The sequence below is a fragment of the Ictalurus punctatus genome, chromosome 18, assembly GCF_001660625.3.
Source record: "Ictalurus punctatus breed USDA103 chromosome 18, Coco_2.0, whole genome shotgun sequence".
NCBI classification, from domain to species: domain Eukaryota; kingdom Metazoa; phylum Chordata; class Actinopteri; order Siluriformes; family Ictaluridae; genus Ictalurus; species Ictalurus punctatus.
Genome location: NC_030433.2, coordinates 13,296,345 through 13,310,440, shown reverse-complemented (window position 1 = coordinate 13,310,440; position 14,096 = coordinate 13,296,345). Strand labels below are relative to the sequence as shown.

The 14,096-nt window shown below is 39.2% G+C and overlaps 1 protein-coding gene across 8 annotated transcripts; it reads right to left on the bottom strand.

Annotated features, from left to right (window-relative positions):
- Nucleotides 1–511: 511 nt before the first annotated feature.
- On the bottom strand, nucleotides 512–9,178 carry rbm14a (RNA binding motif protein 14a). 8 transcript variants are annotated; one of them, XR_006984071.2, is made up of 7 exons: nucleotides 9,092–9,176; nucleotides 6,668–7,035; nucleotides 5,674–6,523; nucleotides 4,341–4,538; nucleotides 2,414–2,461; nucleotides 1,848–1,941; nucleotides 512–1,360 (listed from the first exon to the last, which is right to left on the bottom strand). XR_006984071.2 is itself a non-coding variant. In XM_017492545.3 (6 exons), the coding sequence occupies exons 2-6, from the start codon at nucleotides 7,014–7,016 to the stop codon at nucleotides 1,938–1,940; spliced, it is 1,449 nt and encodes a 482-aa protein (XP_017348034.1). In that variant the 5' UTR covers nucleotides 7,017–7,035; nucleotides 9,092–9,176; the 3' UTR covers nucleotides 512–1,937. The 8 variants fall into 8 exon arrangements, 4 of the variants coding, with proteins under 4 accessions (XP_017348034.1, XP_017348030.1, XP_017348033.1 ...); XR_001815416.3 differs by having other exon boundaries at nucleotides 1,848–2,461; XM_017492545.3 differs by having other exon boundaries at nucleotides 512–1,941.
- Nucleotides 9,179–14,096: the final 4,918 nt, after the last annotated feature.

Below are 14,096 nucleotides of genomic sequence, written 5' to 3'. Positions count from 1 at the left end.
AAATCATGCAGATACAGGTAAAGAGCTTCAGTTAATGTTCACATCAAACATGAGAATGAAGAAAAAGTGTGATCTCTGTGACCCTGATTGTGGCATGGATACTGATACCAGATGGACTGGTTTGAGTATTTCAGAAACGGCTGATGTCCTGGGAGAGCTTACTGCATGAATGTGCAGGTGTACCAGTGTTCCTAATAATGTGAACAGTGTGTGTACATTTTTATCTAAATTATTTGGACTAAAACTTACATTTCCTTATGGTTTTCTTCCATTCCTTATAAATTGTCATGAAAAGCTACTTGATACATGTTTCAAAGATTCTGATCAAGGTGTGTTCCTTATTTTAGGTAGTAGACATCAGACCAGCTTCCCCAGCAGAATGGACGCTGTTCGCATGCCTCCTTCTTTACACCCTGCTTGTACAGCAGACCTTTGTCAAAAATATCCTCTGGAAATAGTGTACAATGCACTAATGGTTATGACCTCTCTACAAATGAAAAACACAGCAATGTGGTTTTTATAAATGCATTTAATTTAGTTTTACAAGATTAGAGAAGGACTACAAAGACTTGACATTATTTTTGCTGGGACAGTAGCAAAAGAATAAAACCAATCTCAGTAAAAGTGGTAGCATTTAGCTCAACTAAAGCATACTCCCTGAATAATTATTTTGTGACCTAAATTAATCAAAAGCAATGCTTTACGTGTGCAAACCACACTCAGAAAATGGCGCATGTTGTTCAAATCACAGCATATATACACACACACACACACGTCATCAGTGAAAGAAATACGAAGTAGAAGCTGCAAATACATCATGGACAATGAGGAAACACAAATTTTAACTATCAAAACTGACATCAAGCTTCACTCATGTACTGTTAAACTGTAAAATCAAGAGAGGTTGGACATGATCTATTTAACGACGAGTTACAAGGTCTAAACTCTGGTCCAGTCAGAACTCCAGGTACCCAACCGAATCCTTTTCAAAAGGTTTTTAAACAAATCTTTTTAAGTCATTTAAATTTCTGCATCAGTCTTCACACGCAACTCTGGTCATGACTACTTTCTGTAGGTGAACTCGTTCCCTGAGGCATGTGCTTGAAGTTGGAGATGTACAGAACATTTAAAGGGTGGCGTGATGGGGCATGTGAAGTGTTTGGGTTTGAGGGCAGGGATAGGTTTGAGTGGGACAGTGGCGCACTGGTTACTCACCTACCAGGCGACAGCCCCACCTCTTTCCTTTTGGATTGCACTGCACCCCCTTAAAGCTGTGCTGTCTTCTTAACAGTTCAAAGCACAGCCAAGGAACCTCAGTTGTGAGCGTGTGCACGCTTCTCGTCTCGTCTTACTGAAAATGCTTAAAAGAAACACGAAATGCCACAGAACAAGCCAACAATTCAATTTACCCTGATCTCACATGTTCCCATGTTCTTTATAAAGGATTTCTGTGAGCAGGTGTCTTGTAAGACACGGTCATAAATTCTGAACTCAAAAACAATACAACGGTTATGATAACTTCTGAATGGATGTGCCACTGGGGCTTTAACCATGTAAAATTGTATGTTTTAAAAAAAAAAAAAATTAAAAAAAAGGAACATTTGCAGACAACCAAACCAAGATCATGTGGGGTACTTTGTGTGCCTGAGCTAAATGACTTGGTTTCTCTGCTTGTAAAAAACTGCCATTTTATTTAACCCTAAGCTGTGGCACTGTTACAGCCCCATCATTTTTTTTTGTTCCAGTTCTTCAGCCAGAAGATGGATCTGAGCTGAGTTGGAGCAGATGATTTAGGGGAAGTGGTGTATGGTCAAGGTGCAAGCGTGATTGGGGCCAGAGGGCTTTACCTTTCTGGGGAGTGCATCCATGCCACTGTGGGACTCTAATTCTCTTCCCCCGTCATGTGCAACTTGGCGTCCTGAGGCCCGGGAGCCATTTTAGCTGTAGTTAGCGAAAAGGGAAAATGTGGCTGGAAGAACAGTACGAGTAACCAGTCATGCACTATTTCTAGCAAAAATTTACAGACATTTAGCGTTAATGTGTGGAAGCCTGATGCACTATAAAGAGCTACCCTTCCATCACCATTCCACTAAAGGTTATGAGTGAAAACAATGACCACTCCAATATAATATCTGCCTTTTGAGTCTTGTAAACATCAGGGCCTGGATACACTTAGGAGGCACTGCAAGCTTTCTATCAGGTGTCTTTCAGAAATGTGTTAATTACACACAACAAAAGCAACCCCCTAACATAATAAACTGAAAAATACAAATGGTAATCCTTAATCGAATTACTACAGGTCATTTCAATCTGTTGCCTATTATGTTACAAAAGGTTTGCTGTATCCAGGCCAATAGAGGTCAGTGAGACCATGTTGTGCATGTGTGTGTTTGTGTTTGTGCGAGTACCCCACCATCTCTCAGCGTTGGAATGAAAGACTGAAGACAGTCTGAGGTGCATTCTAAAGGAAAGAGGACATAAAATCATTAAATAAAGAGAGCTTTCTCTGCCTTTTTTTTTTTCATTACAATAATTTTACTGAGGTCTGTAAAGCACACTGAAGGAATGCTACAACACTCTCCATAACATCTGAGCCCAAAACCCTACAGTAATAACCAATGAGCTCTTGACTGCAATTTATGCAGAAATTGAAAGAAAATGCACTGGCAGAGTTGAACTCATTTATTAAAACATTACATGTCAGATGTTATGAAAACCTCATGTAGACTCCTTCCTCTAGTCGCTAGGTTAAATAGGCAGGTTTGAATCAAATGAGAACAAATCACTTAACCAAAAAGTATCAAATACACTGCTTTTTAGGGAACCTGATTTGAAAGGAGGGAAGCCAATTAAATTTTGAATTGAACAGAGTTTAATTCAAACTGCCTGAAACCTTTATCCAATGGTTTATCACATTTTCTTTTGAACAAAAATACATCAGATATTTATATTCACTGTATTTTATTCTCAAACTCAAAATCAACTGGAGGCCTAATGCAATAGACCTTACAGCCTCAAAATCATACCAACTAAATGAGCAGTCTAAAATGTACTGTGATGAAAAAAAGTGGGGACTCAAGATGTAGAGGAATGAATAATAATCGCAAGGGGCAGGAAAGAGGAGGGGCTTTGCTGTCTTTCACAATAAAAAAACAAACAAAAAAAAAAACAAAAAACAAAAGTCATGAGATTAACCATCACTAACCGCCTGAACACATTATAAGGGATAGAAAGCTAGGAATGGCAGTTGATTCCTTTATAGTCCTGAAGATATGGAAATAACAGGAAAACAACTAAATATTATGCATGAGTATACACTAGTCAAAAGTCTTGTTTTTTTGGCTGATGAATGCTAGATAGACTAACAAACACTAGCTGTCCGTTTTTGTAGCCTAGCCTTATTCCAACAGATGAATTTTATAATCAGAGTTGAGGTTCATGCTGAGAGCAGGTCATGCTCTTATGTGCCCTCAGGCTGTGTGTAATGGGCTGAAATACATCAAGTTCTACTGTGTTATTTAGCTGATATTGATGGAGCACGTCTTTGCCCAAAACCAAATCCCACCCATTTGGAACAGAAGGTGATCTGATGTGTGAATGTGTGGCGCTGTGGCAAGTGAAAATGTTTTCTCTCAACAATCTGGCATATTAAAAGACACACACACACACACACACACACACACACACACACACACACAACCATCATCCACGCAGGTCCCCTTTGTATTTCAAATTCCCACTACTGCCTTCATGCAAACGTTAATGTTGGTTCCTTAAAATGAAAATGTACTTACTTACAACTACAGCACATAGATCTTGGAGAGGCATCTCTAAATAATTAGCCTTTCCTCCACCAGTCAGCCAAATGTTAAGCTCTGTGCTCAAAACTGTATCATCTGCTGTTTATCAGAGATTCACAAGGCTCCTGGAATAGGCTGGTGTCAGATTAGGCACAACAAATTTGTTTAAACTTATAAGATGTCTAATTAATAGACTAATCAAACAATAACACAAGTTTGGTGCATAAAGCTAATGAAAAGATTTAAATGCATCCCTCTCCTTATCACTTATAAAGAAGGACCAACACTGCCACACACATTCAGCACCATCAACCACACAACAGACACGCACGCGCACACACACACACAGGCACTCTCTCTCTCGCGCACACACACACAAACACGCGCGCACACACACACACTCACTATCTCTCTCTCATGCACGCGCGCGCGCACACACACACACACACACACTATCGGTATGTGGGCTCTGGCATGTGGTGGTGGGAGTAGTCAGGATTGCGGAGGTGGGGATCCTTGTGTGGTGGAGGTGGCTCATACGCTCTTGGAGATGCGCCGGTTCCAGGAGCCGCCAAGTGATTGGCATCCATCGGCCCTGTAGGTGGCATGGGCATGGTGGGCATCTGGGGTGGTGGGGGCGGCGGCGGTGGTGGATAGTAGTACTGGTACTGTTGATACTGATGGTACTGATGGTATTGCTGGTACTGTTGGTACTGCTGGACATACTCTGCATAGCACCTAGTATAAAAAGACAGGGAAAAAATCTGCTTAGTGTGCAGAAGAAAACAGTGGATTGTTATTGTTGGTAAATTATCTTCTACACATCTTCATTACAATTTTCATGTCCTGAAAGTTGCTCAAGACCGAGATGGAAATTACAACATATTTTGTGGGAAGTTTCTATGATGAAATCTATGAGCAAGAATTCATGGAGTCAGGATTGGCATTTAAGGTATACAATTATTTTAACTCCCCCTTTTTTTCCCGAATAAGCCTCGGGACTAAACTTAAGATATACTATACTACCATATATGCAAGAACACTCGTATGTGCTTTTTAAAAATTCCATTCCAGATTTAGCCCCTCATTGCTGTTATAATAATCTCCACTCTTCTGGGAAGGCTTTCCTCTAGATTTTGGAGCGTGGGTGTGGGGACTTGCCCATTCAGCCACAAGAGCATTAGTGAGATCAGGCAGTGACGTTCGGCGAGGAGACCTGGTGCACAGTCTGCGTTCCAGTTCATCTTAAAAGTGTGGGGTTGAAGTCAGGACTCTGTGCGAACTACTTGAGTTCTTCCACTCCAAACTTGGCAAACCATCATGGAGCTACAGGGGTAGGGTCATACTGGAACAGGTTTGGGCCTTTTGGGTGTTCTTGCAACTGTGCGGGAACAGTTTGGGGAAGAACCACATACAGGTGTAATGGTCAGGTGTCCACAAACATTCGGTCATAATGTATTTTTCTAATATAATACCTTATTCACTAATCATGAGCTTGACTTTTTGCATTCTGGTTTTGATTTCTATTGACAAGTTCCATATTTATTTAATGGCTATTTGCGTCCATGATCTGGTGGCATATTAACTTTCGTTTATATTCAGCATTTTAAAATTTTTATTCAAAGATTTAGAAATGTGAAAGAAGTGTGTAACATTAAATGGACTAACAGCGATGTAAGAAAAGGCTACTGATTTTCTGATGTATGTAGAACAAAAATGTAGATTTCTAAATTGGCAAACTAATGAAAGTAATATTAATTACAATTTTATCCAGAGTACAACACTAAAACGAACCCTATTGTCAAAAGCATTACTTTAAAAGAGATGCCATGTATCCCAGTCCCACACTTTCCATGCAAAGAGTATACTGTACCTCGCAATAGGGTCTCCCTCTTTAATAGCAGGCAGTTCGGGTCCTCCAGGCGGTGTGGGCAGCAGAGCACGGCGTTTGGGTCTCGCCGCACTGATCGGCTGAGGAACAGGGTCGGGTAACAGTGCAGAACGTCTCACTGGGCTCCGGTCCCGGTCTGATTTGGTAATGGCCTGCTGCTCAGCCAACACTTGCTGGCCCTGCTCGATGAATCGCTGCCGAGCGGCTTCAAATACGGCTTGCGGGTCAGGCTCCGCCCCACCCATGGTCCCATAGGCAGGGCCTGCATATGCCGAGGAGTTTGTTCCATAGGCAGGGTTCATGGTTGCGGTGGCTGATGGTGTCTCTCCTGCAGCTGGGTAGCCTGAATCATCTGTTCCCTGGCTAACGACCTGATCAGCCACAGCCCCGTACACTTGACTTGCCAGGGCGCCATAAACTGCAGCGCTGACTGGCTTACCACTTGACCCACTGGCTTCAGTCAGACCCTTTAGGGCTGCGTATGTCGGATCAGAGGTGTTGGTGTTAAAGAAAGAGTTGTGCACGCTCTGTTGTACTTGAATCGGAAGTCCAGCAGCGGCGGCGGCAGCAGCAGCAAGCACGGCTGCCTGACTCTGGTGGTGCTCCATGGGCGGCCTGGTGGGACACTCACCTGCGAAATGTCCCTGTGTCCCGCAACGTGCACACGGCACCTTGGACATGGCGGCTGGCTTAGCTTGCTGGACTTTTGAGAGTTCCACAGAGAGTGGACGGCCCATGTAGGAGGTTCCGTGGAGGGCCTCGATGGCGCTCTCTGCATTTTCTTGATGCTCCATGTGTATAAAAGTATAACCTACTGAGGAGTTGGGTTTGGCTGCAACGGAGAACACAGAAGAAAAAAAAAATGCAATATTAGAAAAACAGCATGCTGAAGGTTCACACCCGGTAAGCATGTGAGACAAAATCAAGTCATATGAGAAAACAAATGAAACAAAACATTTCAATGAAGGCAGCATACTTTTCACTTTTTCACACTCCAAGACGTTGCCGAAACGAGAGAACAGTTCGTGCAGTTCATCAGTAGTGCACAGAGCACTCAGGTTCCCCACATATACTTTGATAGAGTTCTGAGGCCTTCCTCGAGACTCTTCGACAACAAGGGTGCGACCACGAAACTCTATACCGTTCAGACCACGGATGGCATAGTCAGCAGCCCCTTCTCCCTGCAGATGGACAAAGGCAAACTGCCTCAGTAAAGTAATGGTCTCCAGCTTTCCATAAGGGGCAAAAAGTGCTATTAGGTCATCTTGTGTTGTTTCCAATGCCAGATTCCCAACAAAGAGCTTCACCACACTGCTGTCGTCCATTGGGCCAAGCAAAAAAAACCTAGAAATGGGGAACATGGCTCATTTTCTACTTATTTGTACAGAACAACCTAGCTCTAATACAAAATTTTATAAGAGAGATATTAGCCTGGAATTTCTGTTTTGCAACCAGTAATAAAGAGAACCTAAGAGCACTTTGGTATCATTGGAGACGTAGAACCTACAAGAGGAGCAGATTATTAATATCTTTTAGATAAACAGCTCATATAGCAAAGAACACAGGAAGATTCTCACATCAACGTAAAATCAAACAAAATCATCATTGGTTATTTTATGCAGCTGTGTAGTGTGGCAGGAGCCGGGATTTCTGGGAGGTTATTTTTTGTGATAGCAGCAATCAAAAAAGCTTGATTTTGCTGCAGCTTTTTTCAAAATATGCAATACAAAATTGCAGATTTTTTGGTGTTTTGTTTTTATTGCGGAAAACTACTTAAATTGGCGAAATTGCAATTGCACAAAATTGTTTTGCATACACACCAATCAAAGGGGGCTTTGGCTCAAAAAGCATCGTGATGACAGAACAACGTGTCATGGCCCAAATCTGTGGCAATTTTGAAAAATAGGAAGCTCCTGCAAATACTGCAGAGTTTCTTTGATTTTGCATTACTTTCTACGATCACAAAATTCCTAATGCCTGGATGGACTGGGCAACAGAATCACTACAGAGGTGAGCAAAACTAATTAAGGCTCAGTACTCTGGTTCAGACTGGACACAGTGGAGCTGATGGTGAAAGGGAGGAATTTTGGCCAAGCTGTGACGACATGAGAAAACACACTCCCACCCAGTCCATGAAACGATCAACACTGAGAAACAGACTACTCCAGCTTCTGCATAGAAAGGGGCACGTTCACAGGTAGTGTCTGCATGCAGGTCTAACACGTTTTAAAGTTTACGTCACCAATATAAACATGGATGGTATACCTGCATTGATCCTATACTATCCTCAGACATTAATGTACAAATGCCACCCCACTGATTTATATCCGCACTATACACTGAATGAAGTATGCTTTCTGCATACATGCACAACTTCCCGTTTTAGTTTTTCAGTTACTTTACATGTTTTGTATGTATTATACATTAATCTCACACATACATATATTTAAAAACACATTTATATATATATATATATATATATATATATATATATATATATATATATATATATATATATATATATATACATATATATACATATATATACACACACACATTTTTATATATATAAAAAACACACATATATACACAATTATATATATATATATACACACACGCGCACAATTTTATTTATATATATATATATATATATATATATATATATATATATATACACACACACGCGCACAATTTTATTTATATATATATATATATATATATATATATATATACATACATATATATATATACATATATATATACATACATATACATACACACACACACACATATATATATAAAAATAATTTTATAATTTATCTATATTTCGGTTAAATATTTGGTTATTTCAAGAATTACATTTGAACAACATATACGACGCAGAAAATAAATAAGGCAGCTGATTCCTGGCTCGCACGCTAACGTCATAGCAGTAAACCCGCCACGACAAACCTTCAAATTAGCTTCAAGCTAACAGGCTACTATAGGCTACCTAGCTTGGTTGTCTTTTTCTGGTAATTCACGAAAAGGACTCGGTCGCTGAAATTATTTTTAGCTAACTTAAAACATTCTTCAAGAACAAGAGTCATATGGTTTTAAAAAGCTATTTAAAAAAACAAAACAAAACAAACAAAACAAAGAAACAAAAAAGAATTAAACAATGTAAGACCGCTCGACGCGCCACGGTTTATTAGCAATCCCTAGCTAGCATTTCTAGCAATTTCCATGAAGGAAACGTTACATAAAAATGGCCACCAAAGCAAAGTACCACACCGATTCTATGAACTCCAATGAATAAAAATCACCCAAAACGACGTACAATCCAAAAATATCACACCGAAATACAAACAAACACCACAAACAGCACAGAAATGTGCTAGCTAATTAGCTTCCATCTTACCTAACTCCGCACGAAATGATTCATATCCGATATCCGGTTGGCGGATGTTGCTCCTCATACAAGTTCGTGTTGAAACAAATAACAGTAAGTGAAGGGCCGGCTCTGACTGACATGGCGTTGATAGCTCCTGTGTTTTTAAGCTCACTAAGTTATCGAATCCTTATGACATTTTCTCAGTATTATCTTTAATAATACTTGTGATGATTTAGTCTGGGCGTCAGAAAAGCTAGTAGTTTCAAATAGTTGCTAGTACTAACTTTCTGACTAGTAGAAGGCATAAAGCTAGTACGCAGTAGATTAATTAAACTACGTTAATCATATTTTACACTGGCTTAATCAATATGGTGTACACACTTTTTAAAGTGGCAGGATTGCAATTCCATTATTATAACCATATGTGTAACTTAAACTGTAGACACGGTTGCAAGGTCTCAGCAAAAACCTCCCGGCGAACTACATCTTAAAAACACACCCAAAAAGACTTGAAAATAGCCACCCAAAAATTTCAGGCATTGGAACAAAGAGTTTGTGTGGAAAACAAATGGTACAAATGAATTTTTTTTATCTGCAATATGGCTATGACTTTTCGACATTGCCAATTATGGCTATTATCCAGTGGCTTTCTTGAGTTAATACCAAAGCCTGGTGAAAATTTCATGTGAATAGTCTCATTAGAAATATATATTCACTGAAAAAAAATGTAGCCCGTTCAATACTTATTTCCCCCACTGTAAGCCACAACTCTAACCTGCTCTTACGACCCAATTACACTGATTGCATTACTGAGTTATACCTAACACAATACACAAATAATCTCGTTCCCCTAAAGGTGTCTCAATGAACTCAATAATGAACTGTTGTTTCAGACTTCCTGTCCATAAATGTTTTTATTTTAGATGACAAGACCTTTATTATAATTTTGACTCTATTTCACAACTCCACATAGGAATTGATCAGTTTTAGGTAGAAATCTTCGAGTTTCTAACACAGCTCCAGAGGCTTAAGATTTCTGGTGTGTGTGTATTAATTATTCAGGATACACCTGTTATCACATGCAGCCATTTAACATTATCTGTAATCTAGTTAACAGGCAATTAGCTAGTAATCTTTAACAAAAAATCTATTAAGTTACACACAAAACAGTGCTCGTTTAATATGTAATTAACACTTACACAGACTTCAGCTAGTTCGAAGGTAGCTAACCAGTTATTCGGTTACTTTATTTAGTACAAAGTATAAAATAAAGTATAAAGTTATCACAACGTAAAACATCCTCAGCTCAAACATGAGTTTATTACAAGTCATAGTTTATTACATGTCAAACCCCCAAGGTTCACAACCGATAATAACTCTGGGTGAAATACAAATGGCTCAACATTTAGCATCAGGTTCACTACATACAAGATTATTTATTATTTGGTATTATTTGAGGGCGCATGGTGGCTTAGTGGTTAGTATGTTCGCATCACCCTGCTGAAAAAAAACAGCTAAAACCAGCCTAAGCTGGTTGGCTGGTCTTAGCTGGTCTCCCAGCCTGGTCATAGCTGGTAGAGCAGGCTGGTTTTAGAGGGGTTTTGGCCACTTTTTTTAGCTGGTCAAGCTGGTTTGAGATGGATAGGCTGGTCTTAGATGGCCAGTGTTGGTCAAGCTGGTCTTAGCTGGTCAATGTTGGTCAGGCTGGTCTTAGCTAATCAGACTTAACTGCTGATGTTGGCTGGGTAACATATAGACTAGTTCATTGTATTTAAAAAAACAACAAAAAAATTTCTAAAGAATCACTAATTGATCTGATTGACAGTCTGTTTGATTAACTGATCACACACAGCAAATTTTAAAGTGTTATTTTCACACTCGGTGTGAAAATTAACACATCCAGATTTTATATAGGTCCACACTAAATAGAGTTAAATTGACACTTTAAGTAGTGCTATTTTTTCTACACTCACAGTGCTTTTTCAACACTATGAAATTGATCACTGGTAACACCATTGGTGTAGTTTTTTACTCCTCTGAACATAGACAATTAAATTTATTTGTTCATATTTAAGTCAAATCTAAAAGGGGGTCATGACATGAGAAATCTAAATCTAAAATAAAATTGTCCTTAATCTTTTAACATATCATAGTACCATTGAAACGTCCTGCAGGTTTCATAGCTTAATACATTCTTTTTAGTACAAAAAGAGCATTTATTTAACCAAGCTCCAAAAATAGCTCATTTGGATGTGGCAGGATTTGTGACATCATACGGGGAAATACATTTGTATATGACTGACCCTACAGCAAGAGTTGGTGTAGCGACTACCAATGGGAGTGAAGACAGTAGAGTGCACGTGATCCGTAGCCGTGGATGTTTACATTGAAGTCTTAACAGTAAAGGACAAAAAAATTGTCGTTTCAGTCAGAGGGTCAGAGACAGCGTAGAAAAAAGTTATAAATTACTACATTTTGTATATTTTTTGTGCAAAAAACTTTACTAATATTATAATTACATCTCAGGGAAGATTTTAAAAAATTATGTCATGATCCCTTTAATAACTTATCAAGTACAAACAGCACAGCTTTGAAACATGGAGACAAGCCATGTGGACTTTTGATGTCAGCTTATGTCTCAAGCATAGTTGATACATGACTATCTACAGCACATTTCTAAGCAGTAGCACAAGCTTACCTTCAGTGAGAAAGTCTTGGAATGTAAAATCGGTTATCAATTTTACAAATTTCTTCACACCTTGATATTGAACTTTCACCAAAATTACGAAAGATGCTAAGGAAGAAAATTTTAAATTCTAACATTAGGCAATGTTAAAGAAAGCCCCACATTCCAAAGAAGAGTGTGAGTTGGCAAAGTCGTTGCTTGGTCTTTACAAGGTCATTGCAGCTGCTCTTAGATACTCCATAAAAACATGTTCAAACATGTTCATAACATGAGAAGTGAACATGAACAGTTAATATACCTGGCCTAGAAATAAACGTTCAAAGCGCTTCTTCCCAGCTGTTTCTTGCTGTGTTGGCTGATATTTTCTCTGTACTGTCTTCATTTAGATAAAAGTGGAACATGCGCGTCACGGAAATTCCGCACGAGATTAGTTATGTTCACTTACACTTAAACTGTCAGAGAATATTTGAGAACATAATAATGCATGACTCAATTAAAATATAAAACAAATTGCATTTCATGGCCATAATCTGCCAGCGTCGCAGGAAGTGGGGAAAATGATATGCTTTATTTGCGTTAATATGATTTAATATGTTTTAACGCATTAAACATTAATCACATAAATTAACAAGTTATTTTTTCCTGGCAAAAAATTCCAAAAATATAACAAAACCCAGGTCGAGTGAGAAAACTGATAAAAGTATTTAAAATACTTTTAAAAGCCTTACCTCAATTTGCCAGATAATTAGCTATCTAGCTAGCTGGCCTCGTGGCTCCTCTCGGTTCTCTGCCGTATTATCTAAAAGGAAACAATATTAGCAATCTGGCAAATTTGGAAAACTTACATGAGTTATTAGAAATTGAGAAACTTAAATCAAATATTAAAATTGATAGAATTAAGTGGTCCAAGAAGTATTACGCTTACATTGCACTAAAATATCATATAGATATTTCCGCACAGAAAGTCTATCAAATGCAAACTTTTAAGTAGTTTTACTCACCAGAAATCAACACATGAATTTGCTGTGCATGATGTCTTCTATTTTTCCTGAGAAAAAAGATTGAACTAAACTTGTGTGTATAGGAAAAAATAAAATTAAAAAATAAAATTTAAGAATTCATTTCTGTTCTGGCGCACGGTGGCTTAATGGTTAGCATGTTCGCCTCACACCTCCAGGAGCTGGGGTTCGATTCCCGCTGGGGCCCTGTGTGTGCGGAGTTTGCATGTTCTCCCCATGCTGCGGGGGTTTCCTCCCCCAGTCCAAAGACTAAGCATGGTAGGCTGATTGGTGTGTCTAAAGTGTCTGTAGTGTATGAGTGGGTGTGTGACTGGCACCCTGTCCAGGGTGTACCCCGCCTTGTTGCCTCCTAGGATAGGTTCCAGGTTCCCCTGTGACCCTGAAAAGGAGTGAGCCGTTGAAGATGGATGGGTCAGTTTTGAAAGTACTTCACATTCACATATGATAGTAATGTTGTTAGTTATTATTATATAAAGACTATGTCTGGTTCACTTGTAATTTGTGTACAAGTCTATTGAATACTGAAATTTTCAAAATAAAAAAGCTGACTATATTTGGTCAGACAATTTATGGTGAATGTATTTGTTCAGACAATATTTTAATCTGGTATGACTCACAGCATGCTACAGATTATATGTTCTAATTTATTTGTGCATCCAGTTTAATCATTTTGTTGTAGAATTTTCAGATATAATTTAGATTATTAACAACTGAAATAAGTATTTAAGCTATGCTACCAAGCCTGCCTGACTACAGGCTGGGAGACCAGCTGACCCATCCACCATCTAAAACATCTGAACACCAGCTTTGCCAGGCTGGGAGACCAGCTTGACCAACATCCAGCTTAAACCAGCAAAGACCAGCCAACCAGCCTAGTCTGGCTTTAGCTAGGTTTTTTAGTAGGGCACACCACCAGAGTTGAGGTTTTGATTCCCGCTGTGGCCCTGTGTGTGTGCAGTTTGCATGTTCTCCCTGTGCTGCATGGGTTCCTCCAGGTACTTCGGTTTCCTCCCCCAGTCCAAAGACATGCATGGTAGGTTGAGTGGCATGTCCAAAGTTTCTGTAGTGTATGAATGGGTATGTGTATGTGATTGGCACCCCATCCAGGGTGTACCCTGCCTTGTTCCCAATGCTCCATGGGATGGGCTCCAGGTTCCCCGTGACCCTGTAGGATAAGCGGTATAGAAAATGGATCGATGTAATAAGTCACAATAAGTGACTTATTACATAAGTTACAATAAAAATGTAAATGGATCGATTTGATAAGGTCAGTTCACAATCAACCTTGCTTTATACAAATGGAGCAATTGGATATACAGAAGGGGTT